Source organism: Ischnura elegans, chromosome X, assembly GCF_921293095.1.
Source record: "Ischnura elegans chromosome X, ioIscEleg1.1, whole genome shotgun sequence".
NCBI classification, from domain to species: domain Eukaryota; kingdom Metazoa; phylum Arthropoda; class Insecta; order Odonata; family Coenagrionidae; genus Ischnura; species Ischnura elegans.
In genome coordinates, this window is record NC_060259.1 from 36,630,006 (window position 1) to 36,647,786 (window position 17,781).

Sequence of the window (17,781 nt, forward strand, 5' to 3'; positions counted from 1 at the left end):
CGCCCGACGGAGAGTTAACCTTTTTCTACGTCACATCATACAAAATCTGTGGTAGGAAATACTGCCAGGCAGGCACACCTCTTGACGCGCTCAAAGAGTAAACATAAAAATCCTATATAATCATAAAATCCAGGTTCTAAGTTTCCCACTTCTCTGGGTACTAAGCTTTTCGAGCAACGCCGGGTGGCCTACTAGTTCTATATAAAATCTCTTCCTTCCTCTCCCTCTTCCACCCAACGTTCTACCTAATACCTCATCTAGAAGCTGCCTCTACTCACCCACCATGTCCAGCACTTCGTCTCGTTCCTCCGTCTCTGCGTCCAATTCACCTCCTCAATTCTTCTCCACACCCAATGTCGAACGCCTCCTGTCTTCTCTCGTCCTCCTTCCTAAGTGTCCACGTTTCTGCACTGTAAAGAGCTACACTCCAAATCAAACTCTTCACTAACCTTCAATTTAACCTCGTACATAACGATCCTCTCATAAGCTCCTTCCTGTTCATGAACGCCTCTTTTCCTAACGCAATTCTCTTCCTGATGTCGTTAAACCTGGAGGTTATGCTTGTGCTATACTTTTTTTTCTCGATTGTTTTAAAACGTATGACTGTAGAGCAGTTCAGTTGCAAGAGAAATAACCCCATGTAATAATCCTATGATATCCTTGCATTTAGCGGTGTACGCCATTGGAATATGTTAGCCTTATGGATTAATTAGTTTGAGCACATCGCGCAAATTCTTGGGATCCTTGCTCAAATCTACGGCATTTATTGTTTCGAGTGACGAAAAATGTACGTTGAATTCTAAATTTTTAATTTTCACCAAGGATATTTTAGAAAATTCCTTCACCGTTTGGTTGGAAACTTTATTTAAAATCGTGCTCGAAAAATAGTTTAATAATAGGCCGAGGATAGTCCATTTTTATTTTCTTTTGTCTACGATTGATATTTTCTGTTTTAAACCCTATTCCCCTCTTTTTGTTGTACTGGTCTATGATAACTGTAATATCCTTGCATCTCTCGTTTCACGCTTCTTTGAGCGGATCGCTTGGTAGTTAGCACTCTCAATGAGGTTCCATCGCCATTCTACAGCTCATAGCAAATACTCTTTGCCACTCTTTGTTAAAATGCTACGCAACGTGGAAATTTCTATGATGAAAGTATAAACTAATACTCTTTGAAGCTGATGAGCCTTCCGTTGTGATATTATTATTAAAGTTTCACGATTTCACTTCAGCAGCAGCATTTATTTACTGATGATCTAAAAAGATGAGCCTTGTATCTTAATCGTAATATGAATGGTGTAGTGAACTATATATCGGTTTGGTGTCGTAATGGTATTTATATCTAAGTTGTACCCTACCTTTCTATGATGATAAGAGGAGTATCGTCGTAAGAAAAGAATGTTAAATTTTGATTTTCAAATGCTACTTTTCGAAGAATATCTTGGAAATCCCAATTCTTATCGTCAGTCGATTAAATAACCTTGCAAGAGCATGTTGTAAATTATATAAGAAAATGACATTGCATTCGTACCTCGGTGCAGCTGCCTTGATAACCGTTTCACACGTTTCGGTAAGGCATTGTGGAAAACCGGGGGAGCCATCCGCTTTCGCTGCGGCTCGCTTGGGATAATAGACTTTTGATCGCCTCATTGAGGCCTTGGCCTCAGTTCCTTCCCCGGCTTTCACATTGGCCTTTCTTTCAGGTTTACTTATTTTGGAGAACAGCTTTCTTTGGGTCACGAATGTCTCAATTTTTATGGCTTAAGGTGTAAGAAAGGTGTTGAAACTAAGGAAGATGTGTTGAGCTTCTTTGTCAATATTTATTCTTGTATTGAATATTTTTCGCGTTTTAAGACTTCGCACTTTGAGGCGAATGCTGGTGAATGAATATATTATTTGCTTTGCCCCCTGTGTAGGAGAAAGTCTCATCAGGTTTTCTTTTTTACATGTGCTTGTCTTTCGTCAATCCCATCCATCGGTGAATTCATTGTAATGAAGTATGTGAAAGCCATTTTTGGACGACTAGGGGCTAAAGTATGTCTTATATAATCTGATACTTAAACTCAATGATATACATCTATCTGTATCATATCATTTGAATAATCTATCAGTATTCTAATTGAAGAAGAGCTTCGTCATCCTGAGATTTAGCTAGAAATGATTTACCTGAAAATATTTCGCTAAACATAGTTAAGCAAATAGTTCGAACAATATCCTTTTTACATCCACCAGTGAGTGGAAAATGGTTTTATTTGTCTAAAATTAAATATTTTTAACTGCTGGAATTCCATATTTCAATTTATTGTCATTTCTTTAAACAATTCCAGTCGTATGGGTTTGGGTTAACTTCCTTTTCATTAAAAAAGCCAAGGTTTCCATATATGTGATTTATTATCCATACACTGTACATAAAAGGTATGCTTTTTACATAACTGTATATCAAATGTATGATCAGGCATGTACTGTACGCGTACGCTTATCGTAAACACGCATTCAATAATTGAATTCAGAATATAAAAATAAAGAAATCGTAATAAACAGATTTAAGTGTTATGGAACATTCATACTTTTACAATCACTCATGCTCACAAAGAGTATACAATTTCATACATATCTTTACATATATATATTTGATCGACTTATATTCCTCTAACTTTGCTTACAACTAGTTAATAAACAATAAATAGTCATTTTTCTCAGAATGACTCTCAGGGGGGCCGTTCAAAATTGACATAAGATCATATCTGGCCGCAGTTTCACGTTAAGTAAAAGTACTTCGTTGCATTCTACTCTTTATGCTACACTGAGTCTAGGCTATGATGATAGCCAATTTTCTGCTAATGCAGCTCTGGCCACTGTAAGTAGGGACGGCCTGGTGAGGTCGGCTCGTCCGCGTCAGCCCAGAGACTGCTTGAGAGGGACTTGGCAAAGACTTCACTAAGATCTCATTGAGATATCTCTGAGAGGTTCTCAATTGCCTTAGTATGACTTGCCTTAGCCCGCTTACCATTATCATGAAAGGCCCCAAATTGGGTTCCCAATCGCGGACCACCTCAGATTTTGAGTGATCTTAGAAGGTCAAAGCTGATCGAGTTCATGCTTAATAAGAGTTCAGAATTGATGAAAGTAGCTCTACTTACCCCTAAATCGTGATTTTTTTCTGCGACCATTCGCCGCTTAATGATTGCAAGCACTATTGTGCTTACTTCCATCGTAATGGCATTTAAAATTCTGTTTATAATTTTTGATGAATGACTTGTGTTTTAGATTTTTCTTTTAAAAGTAGATTCAATTTACAATCCTCGTGAATATTTGACAATGTAATACGTATTGGTTGAAAACACTGTTGTTTTACAAAAATTATATGCATAGAGTATTCAACGAAGACAAAGGCAGTTTTCAGGATGGTTAATTCATCCCAGGTTTAAATACGTACTAATGTGCCACTTTGTATGATCTGAAGTAATCCCTTCGGAATCCTTGGATCATAAGGGCTCCAATCAAGGTCCGGACCCACACAGGTGCTTGAACGGTGAACCAGTACTGAAATGAGACAATCATAGTATTTTAATACTAATTTAGAAATGAGTAAATTGATTGGCAAATAGTAATCACATGCAAGAAAGATAGTGTTCATCTCGGTTGATGAACTTATTAGAACAAGAATAGACGTTCTTTATAAGGGGAGGATAAGAGTTATTTAAGAGAGCCTGCTAGATAATTTTTGTGCGAAAGTATATATTTTAATCAGCTCAGAATGAAGATGAAAAGTAGAAAACAATGAATTGTCCTTTATGCGCGTTTTCTATCAGGAAATGATTTTAAATTTTCCATACATATCCTAAATAAAGTGAAACTCAAAATTACGATCCACACAACTAAATTTAGTTAGTTTGTATCCCCTGAAAACGGTTCACACCGCTTATTTTTTTAAGTTTATATTTCCCATGAAATAATTAATATACTTATTATATTATATTTGATTATTTTCAGTACTTTTTCTGGAAGGCAGCCTTTGGCCTGAGAGCTGCATGCTTGTATGTGCTTAGTAAATATTTAATCAAACATGTTTTTGTAAATTTTAGTGAATTTCACTGAGTGAATACATAGCAGCGAAAGGATTTTTAAAAATCATTTTCCCCCTTCGATATGATTCCATCGTTTTTGAAATTTCAACTGAAATGGTCTTCAATAAGGTAAACGATATTGAGGGCCATTTCAGTGCTGAACCATGGTGAGGAGTTATAGCATAGACGTTTTGATTCGATCATCAGCAAAAAATGCAAGAAACCATCTCAAAGAGTTGGAGTGGATCCTGACATAATGGACTGGTGCGGCAACCATTCAAGCCATGAATTCCTATACGGAAAAAGTCCGAATGGTAGGAATTTATGGTCGACAGCTTTATGGATATTTGTGGTGTTATTAAAGATGGTACTTCTTTTTTCCATGAATAGTTATGATCATATCATTACTTGCATTAAAATTTCTACTCATTGCGAACATTTGAAGTGATGGCTTTTGTAAAGGGATTAAAAAATCGACTGCGATTAAAATCGAAAATCGAGTTTTAAAATCCAAAGGTCGAGGAAATCGAAATCGAGCCATGATCTTAGAGTTTCGATCCAAACTCGATTTTTCAGCTTCTATCTTGTCCATTTCGACTGATTTTAGCAGTATTACTACGGGCCTAAGATAACGTCATCCGTTCCGAGTGAAAGACTTTTATCTGAGGCCGGTAAACTTGGAAAGGCAGGTCCTCGATCATCAAGAAAGCATCACAATCATTTGATCTTTATTAAAAAATTTAGTGGCGGCTAATGGTTCTAACGTGATCCCATAATTTTGATGCATTCGTAATTTTTGCTACAAATAATATTACTACAAATCTATTATTTTAAGTAGACTTTTTGGGATTTTTTTTACTGCTCAAATCTGTATTTTAAGTGTTTTTCGATTGAATAATAAACCTGTTTTTATGCGAACTGTATTTTTAAAATCACCATCGATTTTTTTGATCAATCGATCTTTTGGTTCAAATTTCGATTTTTGTTGAAAATTCAGGTTTCAATTTCGATTACCAAGCGATTGCTCGGAAAATCGATGTTTACTGACATTTTTCCATTAATAATTCGGTAGCTGTGATGATTTTGTGGTAGGTCTCAAAAATTGGGCGAATGGATTTGAGCCGTTTTGGAATTCACGACTTCATTTTCTTTGATGCGTAAGATTTTTCAAAATAAGCTTGCGCCCACCTCTCGCTACTCTGCGACTTTCGCGTTTGTAATAACTTCCTAAATCACAACATGGATATGCGATTTTCGTATTGACTAGGCGAAAGTGAATCTCTCCTTTCCTTGAGAGAAATGGACCACGATTGACGTAATTAAGAAAGCTCTGCATTCAAGCTTTCCACCCAGGGAAGTCCAACTCTGACTGGCTTAGCGAGAGCATGCTTCTCGTCTTCGTAGCGAAGGACCTCGGGCCAGCCACGCTCAAATTCGGCGGAAGTAGGTCGTAGGAGACTTGGCCAGTAACGATAGAGAAAGGCGGAAGAAAAGTTTCATTTTTTCGTGGCGGTGGTGCCTCTTCGGTCGGTGAACGCCAGACGTAAGTCATTGCACTCACAAAACCTGAGTCCGTCCGTGATAACGGCGGTCACCGGCCAGGTTTTTCAATGCCTCTTTCAGATTACGATTGTTCCAGCAATCGTTGGAACTATCGTGCATTCACACAACGTTAGTTAAAACCTCTGCTGCCCTCAAGTGCTGATATCTAAAGTGAATGAGAAATTGGCTGTTAGCAAAGTTTCGTTTCCCAAGACACTGAAGACATCATTAGCCAAAAGAAAGCCTTCCTCCCCTACGTGAAAGGAATGACAGATAAGATCGGCAACATCCTCCGGAAATTTGACATTAAAGCCATTTTTAAACCACGCGCTCAAGTACGACACCTCCTGGGAAATGCCAAGGATAGGAGGCCACTTCGAATTGACGGAGTATACGAAATACCCTGCGGAACGTGCGAGAAGAAATACATCGGGGAAACAGAACGAACAGTCAAAACTCGAATAGAAGAGCACTCTTCAAAGTCAGCCGTTGCGGAGCACGAAGCCACCGGACATGCGATCGACTTCGAAAAATCAAGAGTCATCGCTAGGGTAAAATATTTTAAAGCCAGATTCATCCGCGAAGCCATGGAAATAAAGATGAACATGAACAACTATAACAGAGATACCGGATTGAGAATCAGCAGTACTTGGAACCCAGTCATCCGCAACATTTCGTTATCTTCCCCCTGCAGCCCTCATTCCTCACACCCGCCGTCCACCCCTCCCACCTGAAATAAAACGGCCGCAAAAACCACATCCCAGCATCATACCCTTGAAGAAGTGACCAGCAGTCGGTCGCGAAAAGTCGGGGCAATCTCCATGACGACACGTGGCATGCACCCTTATGTCACTCCTCTTTTTAATCATGCGAAAAGAGTATATAAAAAAATTAATGTATGAGAAAATAAAAGAGAACCTGACGCTTTCTTGGAAGGGTTATTCGAAAAGGTCATTTCAGATTTAGATGCCTAGATTCCAGTGCAATTACGAGGAACAAATTCACTAAATGGGTAAAAGAGCCGTTATACTTACATTATAACAGTATATAAGCTGTAAAATTGTCACTTTTCATGGTATATTTTTCTTAACAATTACCTATCTAGTTTTTAAGAGCCAGGGTAATGAAAAAATCCATTTCCTAAAATTTTCTAGTGGAGGACTCTGAATTCTCCGGGAATAAGGGCCCCCAATCATCCCACACCACCCCAGCCTGTCAATGACGCGCGGAAGGCCAGTTAAGAGATGGGCTTTAGAGGACATGCAACATTTGCTATCATCTCCTTCCTTTTTTTCTTCGTTTAATGACTTCAACAATAAAACGGGAAGTTCCTTCGTTCAATAGCGGTACAGCTGGGTTTAATCTCTTCCAGCTTCATCATATTCCTCACTTGAATAATCATTAAGCTGGGATTCATCTTTTCCACATTAACTTCGTAAGAATGCCATCGCGTCTTGTAGCAAAAAGGGTGTCCAAATGCTTTGCTCGGTAAACACTCGGCCAATTTCGCAATGAAAGAAGATGTTACTACAAGCCTACCTTACTGGTAATGTAGGAGTCTGGGTTCGATTCACATAGGTTCCTCATATTCCATGGTAAACACCATCTATTGATGTATTTATTTTGTGGAAGCAAAAGTATTCATTGTGATTAATTAACCTGGGATTGGTAGCAAAATGCAATTAATGCCTTTTGAGGAATGAGGTTGCTCACTGATTATCTTCAGATGCAATCAGCTGGAAACTTTTTTATCGTATTTCTATACCTTAAATTAGTTTTAAAAACTCATCATATGGCGCTCACAATACTTTCTTGATACTTTAATTCATTTAATATAACCTTATTGCTAAATTATTTTCATTGCTGATTTCATAAAGGTAGTATTAAGTCTTAGAGTTGCGTGCTTGTCCATGCTAAGTAGATATTTTATCAAACATTTTTCCTGAATTCAGTGAATTTCACTGAGTGAACACAACGAAGAGTACGAATTTTTTCTCAAATTTCCCCACCGTATCGTCGGTATGGCATTAAAAATTTGATCGTTTAAAAATGTGTGCATTTTATTGTGGTAATTCGCTATTTGCGTGAAATAGGCCGGTTAGCCAGATGTTAGTCGCTGATTAGATGGGCTTAAGAAGGCATAATACATTTGCTATAGTCTCGCAATTTTCATTGCATATCAAGTTGCCCCTTGTCATCGTTTACTTGCATATAATATTTTTTTAAATACGCCAGTATTATTTTTTTGAGGTACAAGTAGATGTTAACAAAGGTCTATTCTATATGCTCTGATAATTTCAAGATGATAACGGACAACTTAAACTAGTCACCCTCACAATTGAGTTTTATAAGGGATCTGAGTCGCCCAGTTCGATTCTCGCGTACACTCTATTCCTCTTAATATGTAAAATCTATTCCAAACCTGTTTCCTATCATGGTACGTCAACGTGTTAATTGTTATTTTCAGGACACTAATTCTTTTACCTTCTACACGATTTCATTACTAAAATCCACCATGCAAAACTGAATTATCCTGGAATTGTCCGATCGAACGTCATCTTGCGTCGTCATCACATTCTGAGGACGCAGTTGGCCGGTCTATTTGGTATAATACCTAAGAGAGGCCAATTTTATTTGAAATATGCCATAACATCTTCTGGTAAATTTTTATTATAAATGTAAACAATTTAAAAATATGGTTTTATCAGTAGGATTGCTTCAAACCTTACACTTCTTTCTCGAAATTTTTAGGGTATATAAAATAGACCGCCATCAACATTAGCCCGTACCTTACATTTGATAATTTTAGCTTTTACGTATAAGTTATTTTCTCATATTCAATGTTTTCATATTTGTGGTACATGCAAATGTTGTAGTGCCTTCTCTGCTTACCCTGAAAATTTCCAGATGATAGCATCAGTTTTACGTGAGGTTTCCGTCACCATAACAGACCGGTCGAGAGGAAGGTATGCTTCCTTTTGGGCACTACCACGAATACTACAAAGGAGGATCCTTAATTTGGCCTCTGAATGTGTTGTCACCCACGTCGCATTTAAATTGGTTTACAAAAGTCGCCACTCGCGTCGCTGACGGACAAAGTGATCCGAGTTTCACGGGGAAAGAAGGTATAATTTGCTGTTTTAACTGACATTAGTATATATTACGCATTTATCTACAAAATTCATAAAATATCCATGCTATTCCTTGCAATTACAAACTTTGAACCTACTGTAAAATATTGGGAAAAAGTGAATCACATTGCACTCATCACCGCGCCGCGGACATTTTTGAAATCCGATTAAAATGCGACGAAAGTGACAACAGAAATCAGCCTTGTGTGGGATGGAATTGGGCCTCCTCTTTGTAGTTCCCTTGGGCACTACAGTCGACTTCCACCTCTCTTCAAAATGGTGCGGTTAAGAATTACTATACGCCGCGTATCCAAATGCACACAGGGAGACTTAGCCGAGTGTCACTGTCAGGGAACTCTGAATCACACTATTGAGTTATTGCGTGCACTCTATCCCGCAGGGCATGGGCGTACCCAGCGAGGGGCAGGGGGGGCAGCTGCCCCCCCCCCCTAGAATCAAATATCGCAAAAGTGTTTAAGCAAAATCAGTACTGAATTGAAACGAAAGTATTCAACAAATTTTCTTTAAACCCACGAAAAATTATTAGTATAAGATAAGTAACAAAATAAAACTATTTTTTCAAGGAAATGATCTCACGAACTAATAAAGCGCTTTTATAATTTTGTTAAAATGTTGGTTTCATTCACTTTTTCCATGCTAAATTGTCACAACTTGGCTTGCCCGCCCCCCTAGATCATGGAATGCCCCCCCCCCCCTTAGACCATGGCTGGGCCCCCCTAGACCATTACTTGCCCCCCCTAGTTATGATCCTGGGTACGCCCTTGCCACAGGGTGAAAGTGAAAGCGATTGCATGTTGCGAGAAGTAAGCTGAGCTAATTGGTGATCCTAAGAGTCCAATTTAGTTCGCATGCAAACCATTCACTTCCTTCCCGGCAGATATGCACGCAAATTACCGCAAGCGGGGATAAATTGCTCACATTACCTCTTCTGAGGAATTACTCGCCGAGAACTTGACCCAACTTCACTATCCCCATGGATGTAACCTTCTTTGCAAGTAACTGCTGTGCAAAGATGACGTCAAGAGTTTTTTATGCGTCATTTCTGTCTTAAAATGAGTGGGTCTCAATCATTTAAGAGTCCCAGGCATTATAATTGTTCAGAAAGGCTCTTGCTAAACCAATCATATGCTATCAAATAAAAAATACGTAACCTCTGCTTCATAAAAACCGTCACAAGAGCCATTTTAAATCATTTCCCTATTTAGTATGAGTAGTAACTTATTAGTCGGAAACTCGACGTTTAATAAGTACTGGTGCGAAATATGTTTCTTCGTCGCAAATTTGCAATTAGTGCTTTTACACTTATGAAAATATCAATAACCTGGATAAAAATAGGAAAATTCGAATTCGTAACACTATTTTAACCACATAATAATGTATGCCATAAGATAGTTAGGTAACAGTTTGTTATAATAATATAAATACATGGATTTATCAAGGGTAATATGCTGACAACCTGAACCATTCGATAGCCAACTCATAGCCCACTATTGGTAAGAAAGTGACATTTTGAGGAAATCTAACCAAGCCATTGCAACGCTCTGTAGCTCCAAAGCAAAAAACTAAGTTTTGGATCATTACATCGCATTATTCTAAATATAGCACCTATTTTTAAAATCACTGAATTATGAGCCGATGTATAATTTGTCTATCTTCCCCATATAGTTTGCCTAACTTCCCCTTAAAATATTTAATGAAGATTTATTCAACGAAATTTTTATTCTTCAAGGCATTCTGTCTGAATAAATTTTCTTCAGCGCTTTGCTTTTGTAAATAAAATGAATTTCCAGCTCACAGGAATTTCTAAGGCCAATTGGTATAACCCATTCAAACGAAATTCGATGTTTTTGGAAGGAATTGAAGCTTAAAATAGGACTTGAATTTGACGTCATTTTGTTTAAAAACTGATTTTGGCACCTCCACGAGATGAGTCATGATGAAAAACGCTGATATCTCATCGACAGCGTTTTGAGTAATTAGCGAATCAACCTTCTCACTGAGGCCAAAATGCATTATTCGATCGCGCAGCATTCTCCTCAAATAGGTAGGGAAAAGCGTATATTGTGAATATATCCATCAATTGATCTTCATTGAGTCTAATACAGCTCCCGTACGCCAAAAATATTTTACGTGACAAATATATTTTTATGGGATTGCGCACAAAATTGTTTGAAAAGATTTGTGTTTAGTAGTGTACTCAGAACTTCCTATATTTTTATGAAAATACTGATCTTGTGGTGAATCCTCTCTTGGGCATGGAAGGGCGAATCACACCAGTCACGAGTCAATCATTCACGACAGTTGAAACGAATTTAGACAGTAAGTTCCATCGATTTTTGATTCACATGTATAATTTCTTGCAAGAAGTTAAAGCTTTCGTAGAAAATTGAAACAAAATGAGTAACCGAAAAGCAATACCGCGAGGAATTAATTTCAAGGAATAGGTCAAACAAGAAAATGGAAATGAATAATGGGCAAAAATCTTACTACGCCTGTATTGTACGTACTCCATTAATTCAGTTCGATGATCGAAAAGTCAGCGACGATTGAGTGCCATTATTGCCTCCATGATATAAATTTCACAACATCGGTCTTTGCATACTTTAATGCATTTACCAGCCGAAAGAATTATTACAGGAGGAAAATATTAGTACCTTGTCACTCAGGGAGATATCTATGATATGATCCTTCATGAAAATTTCATATCCTGATAACCTATTCTATTCTGGATTATGTTTTGGTACACAAAATAGTATTCGTGCTCAGTCCTCTATGGACAATAACGATGTTTGACGGAGCGTAGTCTTTTTTTTCTCTGTGCTTATTACGAATTTCAGTATTGCCGTGCTGAGGTCATAACCCTGGCCATAAGAGGACGACCTGGATCGCTCGTGAAAGTAAATAACATGCGGAGCTAAAAGCGACTATACAAACATTGAAGCAACTGACTTTCCCTATCGCGATTCAATGCAGGAGAAAATACGGTTGAAAACGCTATCTCATTGTCCAGCATAGTGGCTCTAATGGTAAAATAATGACTTACGACCGCAAATTTTTTTTTACCTCTTCATTAGCAATAGCAGTTGAAGGGAGATATCACATTTTGGTCCTTCCACATGGATGACGACTTTTTGTCCAACATTTATTCAATAAAATCAGGGACCCAGGCAATCCGTGTTTGTCAATATTCTTTATTATTATTATTTCTATTTTGTTTCCAGTTTGTGTCAAAAATCCTTAATCACGCAATTTTGATAAAATATGTTTAATATAAATAATATACCAGCGCTGAATAACAACGATAAAAATTGAATTTCGATTCTTCTCTGTCTTATATTAAGATAAATTATTCATCTTCATAGTCAATTTTCAGCGCTGGCAATGAATAAAGAGAAACTTATAAAAGAGAACTATATAAAGAGAAACATCGTTTCACCTTACGATGGCGATGGCTTGAAATTAAACTGATATATAAGCTTCAAATATCACTTTCCTCTGGTTTCTATCGATAATTTGGAATTTTCATCATTACGGGTTGGACATGGATTTGCTTTAATACTTCCATAAGGCCGTTGAGAGCGTGCATTAGAACTCAATGTTAGGAACTCTGAACGAAAAGAGTGTTCCTTAATGACAAGAAAACTCTTAGCCCACTAACTCACCAACTGATTTATTTGTTTCATATATACCTCACCATGGACGAAGACATAGGCGTGTGAATTGTCGCGTTCAGGATAGCGGGATAAATCTCTTCCTTTAGGGGTTGTGCCTGACACAGTTCTGGATTATTCCGATCGGTTTTCATTGCTATCGGCTGATACTACGCGATCGGAATTTGGTGCGTTTGAAAATGCTCATTATGATGACGAGATGAGCCCTTGTAAAGAGTGGTCGAAGAGAAAATTGAAGCATCTCAGATTTATGTGAAGGTTGTCGAAGGCATACACGAGTGAGAGCCCTCGGCCCTTCCGTCAATATCATAACGCTCTACCCACTGGGCCACCACGCTCCCGAATTATTCATAATTTATGTACATCTACATCTACGAAGTACCATACAAGTCACCACTAGGGTGTGTGGCACGGGGTGATATAACTACAGGCATGCAGCACTCATTCCAGCCTTAATTAACATTAATTAGCCTTAATTTATATAAAAACCTAATGTCATAATCGGTGACCTCAAATGTGCGTGCCAATAAAGCAAATTTAAATCGAAATGTCTAAATGAATTCCACGCTTCAGTAAAGGAAAGCAGAGGTGAAATAAATGAATGTGATATGGGGTATTCTTGAAGCTGATCGTTCACAATTTGGATCAAATTGTCATTTCATCACCTCTCTAACTTCACTCACTCATGGATTCTACCCGTAGGTTAGTTGGGATAGGTGAGGGTTGAGCTCATCTCATACTAAGCCACAGGTATGTAAATTTTAATCCGAAGGCTTAATTGGGGTATGTGAACGCGGGACCCTGCGGTCGCAATCCTGGTGCTCTACCCCCAAGGCTGCAATTGTCACGCTGGGCTTATACATTATATATTTTATTGCATATTGAGATCATAAAGAAAGAATATGCGAGGCCCAATTTTCTGAATGAAAATTTAGAAAGTATCTACGTAAGGCTAAATGATACAGGATGAACATTAGGTCTGCTAAGGAAGTGGGAGTCTCAATAAAGACGCTTACAGTGAGATGAAATTACTTCATCTACTTGCGCAAGAGTGTGAAATGACATCGAGGGAAGTAATTACGTACAGGCGACAGCTGATTAATGAACGCAATTTCCGTGAGGGTGAAGGAATTGAGATTTGCTCTCGCACTCACTCAACCGTTTGCGCCAATTTCCGAACATGCCTCTTATTGGAGTTGTGAAATGCCGTTCTTTTTTGATTATTCTGCTGAGGAAAATGTTTTATTGCCTACCCACAGTGAAACCTGAAGCATCTATTCAAAATGAAGCAAGTTGTTTCCTGAAATGTGTGTGGTTACAGCTCATCCATTTCTCTATAGGAAGTGCAAATACAAGTTATACTCGGCCGTTTATGCTAATTTTCCAACATGCCTCTTTTTGGAGAAATTTTTTTCCTTTTCCAATTGTTCTGTCTAGGAAAGTCTTTACACCCTAGTGAACTCTGAAGCATTTAATCAGAATGAAGCAATTTTTTTGCTGAAATGTGTCATTAACAACTTTTCCATTTCTATATAAGAAGTGTAAATAAAAATTATACTCACTCGGCCGTTTGCATCAATTTTCAAATATTACTCTTATTGGAAGTGCTAAATGTCATTCTTTTTACAATAGTTTTGTCGAGGAGAATTTTTTACAGCCTAATGAATTATTTGGCATTGAATTCAAGTGAAGCAAATAGTTCCTTGAAATGTGTGTGGTACCAACTCTTCCGTTTCTATGCAAGAAGTGTCAATACAAATTATTGCACGAATGCAACCATTAATGGAATATGTATCACGCTCAATACACTTTCAAATGAATTTAATATAATCCTACCTGAGTAAATATTTCGCGGTTAGATATCATCGATGTTAGCGAGATTATAAATTTGTACAAAATTTTTCATGTGAAAGTAGTGTAATCTATTATTGTGTTTTCATGTTGAGCGAGCTAAAAATTGAAATCAATGGTTTGCGAGATTACTTGGTGGAATCTTGATATGATAGACTAAAAAGTATTAAATAAATGTTAAAAACATGTAATTCGTGTTAAGTTTCTGACATCCTCCAATTCAAGAATTGAAAATTCAGTTTCTTCTACACTCAGACCATTGTTTTTCTAATAAAAAGGGATTACTTCTTGAAAATCTAACACAATTCAAGAAATCTCTCAGCCGTACCGAAAATGAAAAAATTGCCAACCTCTGGAACTATACAAATTCAACTTTTAAACACCGAACTCCTAACTCTACACTCCTCCCAAATCATATCCCCTCCCCCTAAATAATCACACCACCAGAAATGCTAAAATGACATAACGAAAAAACACACCAGAAACGAAATTTCCTGAAACACACTGGAGACAGCCAGTAGGCTGGGACTAGTGAACAGGAAAAAAAAAACAGAAATTCCGGCGAGGCGAGGGATTACTTCTATTGATAATTTTCTACTTTTAATGCCAAGTATTGCATTTTTATCCTTGAAGAGTCAAGAAACTGATTTCTTTCCTCAGCTACAATAACGCTGCAATTTCCGTCGATATTCTTTAATGGCTACCGGTTTCGTGGCGTAGTGGCATTACCAGGCACATTTTTTTTGCAGTGTTTGCGAAATATATTTTCAGCGATATGAGTTATTGAGGATGACTTACTTCTGGAGAAAGTTGGAGTGAGGTTGCGGAAGATTTTTCTCTGCTTTTAAACTAATGGAAAGCCAAAGGGCGCTTTATATAAAGGATTAGCAATAAATTAACCGTAGGGAGCACTTAGCGTAAGAATGCAGAACCAATACGTCAGTGGGGAACGTCCATCGAAGAAACCTCGCGCGAAACCGGGTGAAATTAGCGTGAAAATTAGCGTAGGGTTTGGTCGGTTTTAAATTAACGTGGAATTAGCGTGAACATCTAGGTACTACCCCGCAAGCCGCCTCAATAGGCGGGGGCCTTATGAAACAAGCTGCTTACACATAAAATGGAAATTATCTATCGAAATTACGCCTACCATTTATTTAAGTCTTAAATCGCACGGGTGAAAAACGAATTCCCATACCGCTCTGCAAAATATTTCACTTAATTTAACGTTTCTATCAGACCTGTTAATGTAGTGGGATTCTACTATGATGTCCTCCGTGTCACTCTAAAAGATAACCATGGTCAATTGCTCAAGCAATTTGTAGCCTCAGAGTCTCAAGCAGCTCCCAACGTAATTCGTTGAACATCTATGTTGCGCTTTCTGTACGCCCGTAGCAGTTTTTGACAAATCGCGCTAAAGCTGAAACGCGCACTGTCTTAGTTATTTTTTATGCGTTTTTCGAGCGTTTTGTGTTAAAATCGCAAAGCAAGGGGACTGCATTGAGGAAGACCAATTCCATCCCATAGAAGGCTATTTTCTTTTGCCACTTCCGTTGCATTTTACTCGGTTTTTAAAATGTCCGCGGCGCGGTGATAAGTCCACTTGTACCAATATTTTGCATTATGATGCTTGTTGTTACGAGGAATAGTATTGAAAAGTTATGAATTGATAGATCACATCATCATGTATATATATATTTCGGTTAACACCCTTAACTAAACTATGTTTCCACGTGAAACTCGGATCACTTTATCCGTCAGCGAAGCGAGCTACTCTTGTTCTTTTATTGCCCAATTAAATAATACTGACATGTGAGTATATACTGTGTAAATACAACAATACTGTGAGACCAAATCACTAAGTATTTGCTTATGTATCTAATCTCTAGAGTCCGTCTTCAGCTCTCGTGGTGTGCGGATCGGTTGTTCTGCTCTCGCTCGTTCAAAATGCCCTCCTGTGCAATCTGTATTCAAGTCGTTAAGCGTGGTCAAACTACCTTAACATGTGCCAAATGCAACGAAGTGTCACATTCACAGTGTTTGTCACTCTCGACAGAGGAAGCAAAGGTGGTCGCCGAGCGACAAAAGTCTTGGAATTGTGAAAAGTGTTTGTCCACAGCTCGATCAATACGCGGCGACGACACTCCAATAAAACCCTGTGCCAGTGTGTCCCCAAGTGATTGCAGTGGATCCTTGCAGGAGTTGCTCGCAATGGTGAAAGAGATTCGTGAAGACCAGGTCTCGATTAAGGCTTCCATAAGTAATCTGGAAGATAAAGTTGGTAACTATAGCCAAGCTATCGGTGCAATAAGCTCCTCCTTATCCAAAATCACCGAAACTTTATCTCTTTTGACAAGCGACACCGAATACCTGAAGAAGAAACTCGCAGATGTAGAATTCCGCCTCAGTCGTGTGGAACAGGAACGACTGCGTAACATAATAGAGATTCGTGGAATCCCTTTCTCAGACACTGAGATCACCGAGGAACTTGTCTGCAAAGTGGGGGCAGCTCTAGGAGTTACGATCGAGACCAGCCAAATTGATTATTCCTACCGCATTCGACCTAAACCCCAAACGCACTCGTCCCAGGCCCAGAACACGCCGACAATTGTCGTTCGTTTCGTAAGCTCCCGTGTTGCCGCAGGGCTCATTCAAGCCAAGAAGAGGAAACCTAGCCTTATACTAGGGGACTTAAACACAGGCTTGAGCCCGAATCACCTCCGCATTTACGTCAATGAGTCATTATCCCCTCAAAATAGACGGCTATACGCAGCTGCTCGCGACTTGAAGAAAGAAGGAAAAATCCGTTATCTGTGGGTACGAAATGGACGTGTGTTTGCCCGTGTCAACGACGGTAGCGAGCGGCTTTCCATCGTCGTGGACGAAGATCTGAACAAACTCTATTAACATCAGGCCCCCCTGTTACTCCCTAGAGTCGACAGGTCTCGGAAAGAAATCACTGTTTGCCATGTGAACTGCCAATCTCTTATGTGCCACATTGATGAGTTCAGACTGCACTTCGAATCAAACCATACAGACGTAATCTGCTTGACTGAAACTTGGCTAAAACCCAGTATTATTGACGATATGGTCAAAGTTCATGATTATCACCTTCATCGTCATGACAGAATCGATAAAGTCGGTGGCGGGGTTGGAGCCTTCGTCCATAACCGTCTCAACTCATCAGTCCTTGCAACTTCGGCACCTTTGTACGAGCCGAGACCTGAATTTATAGTAATGGAATTAACGGGGGTTAACCTTTCAAAACTGCTATTGTTAGTCGTATATCGACCTCCAAAGGTCGGCCACATCTCTGATATCGAAAATGTATTTATTAAATTTAGTCCTACCTTTAATAACATTGTAATTGTTGGAGACTTTAATGCTGACATGTTGCGTGATAACTATTACAGCGCATTTCTACGTGACTTTATATACTCAAACGATCTGTATTTGCTTCCCTTGGACGCCACCCACCATACCGAAAACAGTCACACACTC

General features: G+C 38.6%; 1 protein-coding gene across 1 annotated transcript in view; it reads right to left on the minus strand.

Annotated features, from left to right (window-relative positions):
- Window positions 1-2,372: 2,372 nt before the first annotated feature.
- Window positions 2,373-17,781, minus strand: part of LOC124171031 (inactive hydroxysteroid dehydrogenase-like protein 1) — a 156,332-nt gene continuing 140,923 nt past the window's right edge. Inside the window, exon 6 of the mRNA XM_046550172.1 lies at window positions 2,373-3,543. Coding sequence (XP_046406128.1) covers window positions 3,436-3,543 — 108 coding nt within the window. The 3' untranslated portion in view covers window positions 2,373-3,435. The remainder of the gene's footprint in view (window positions 3,544-17,781) is intronic.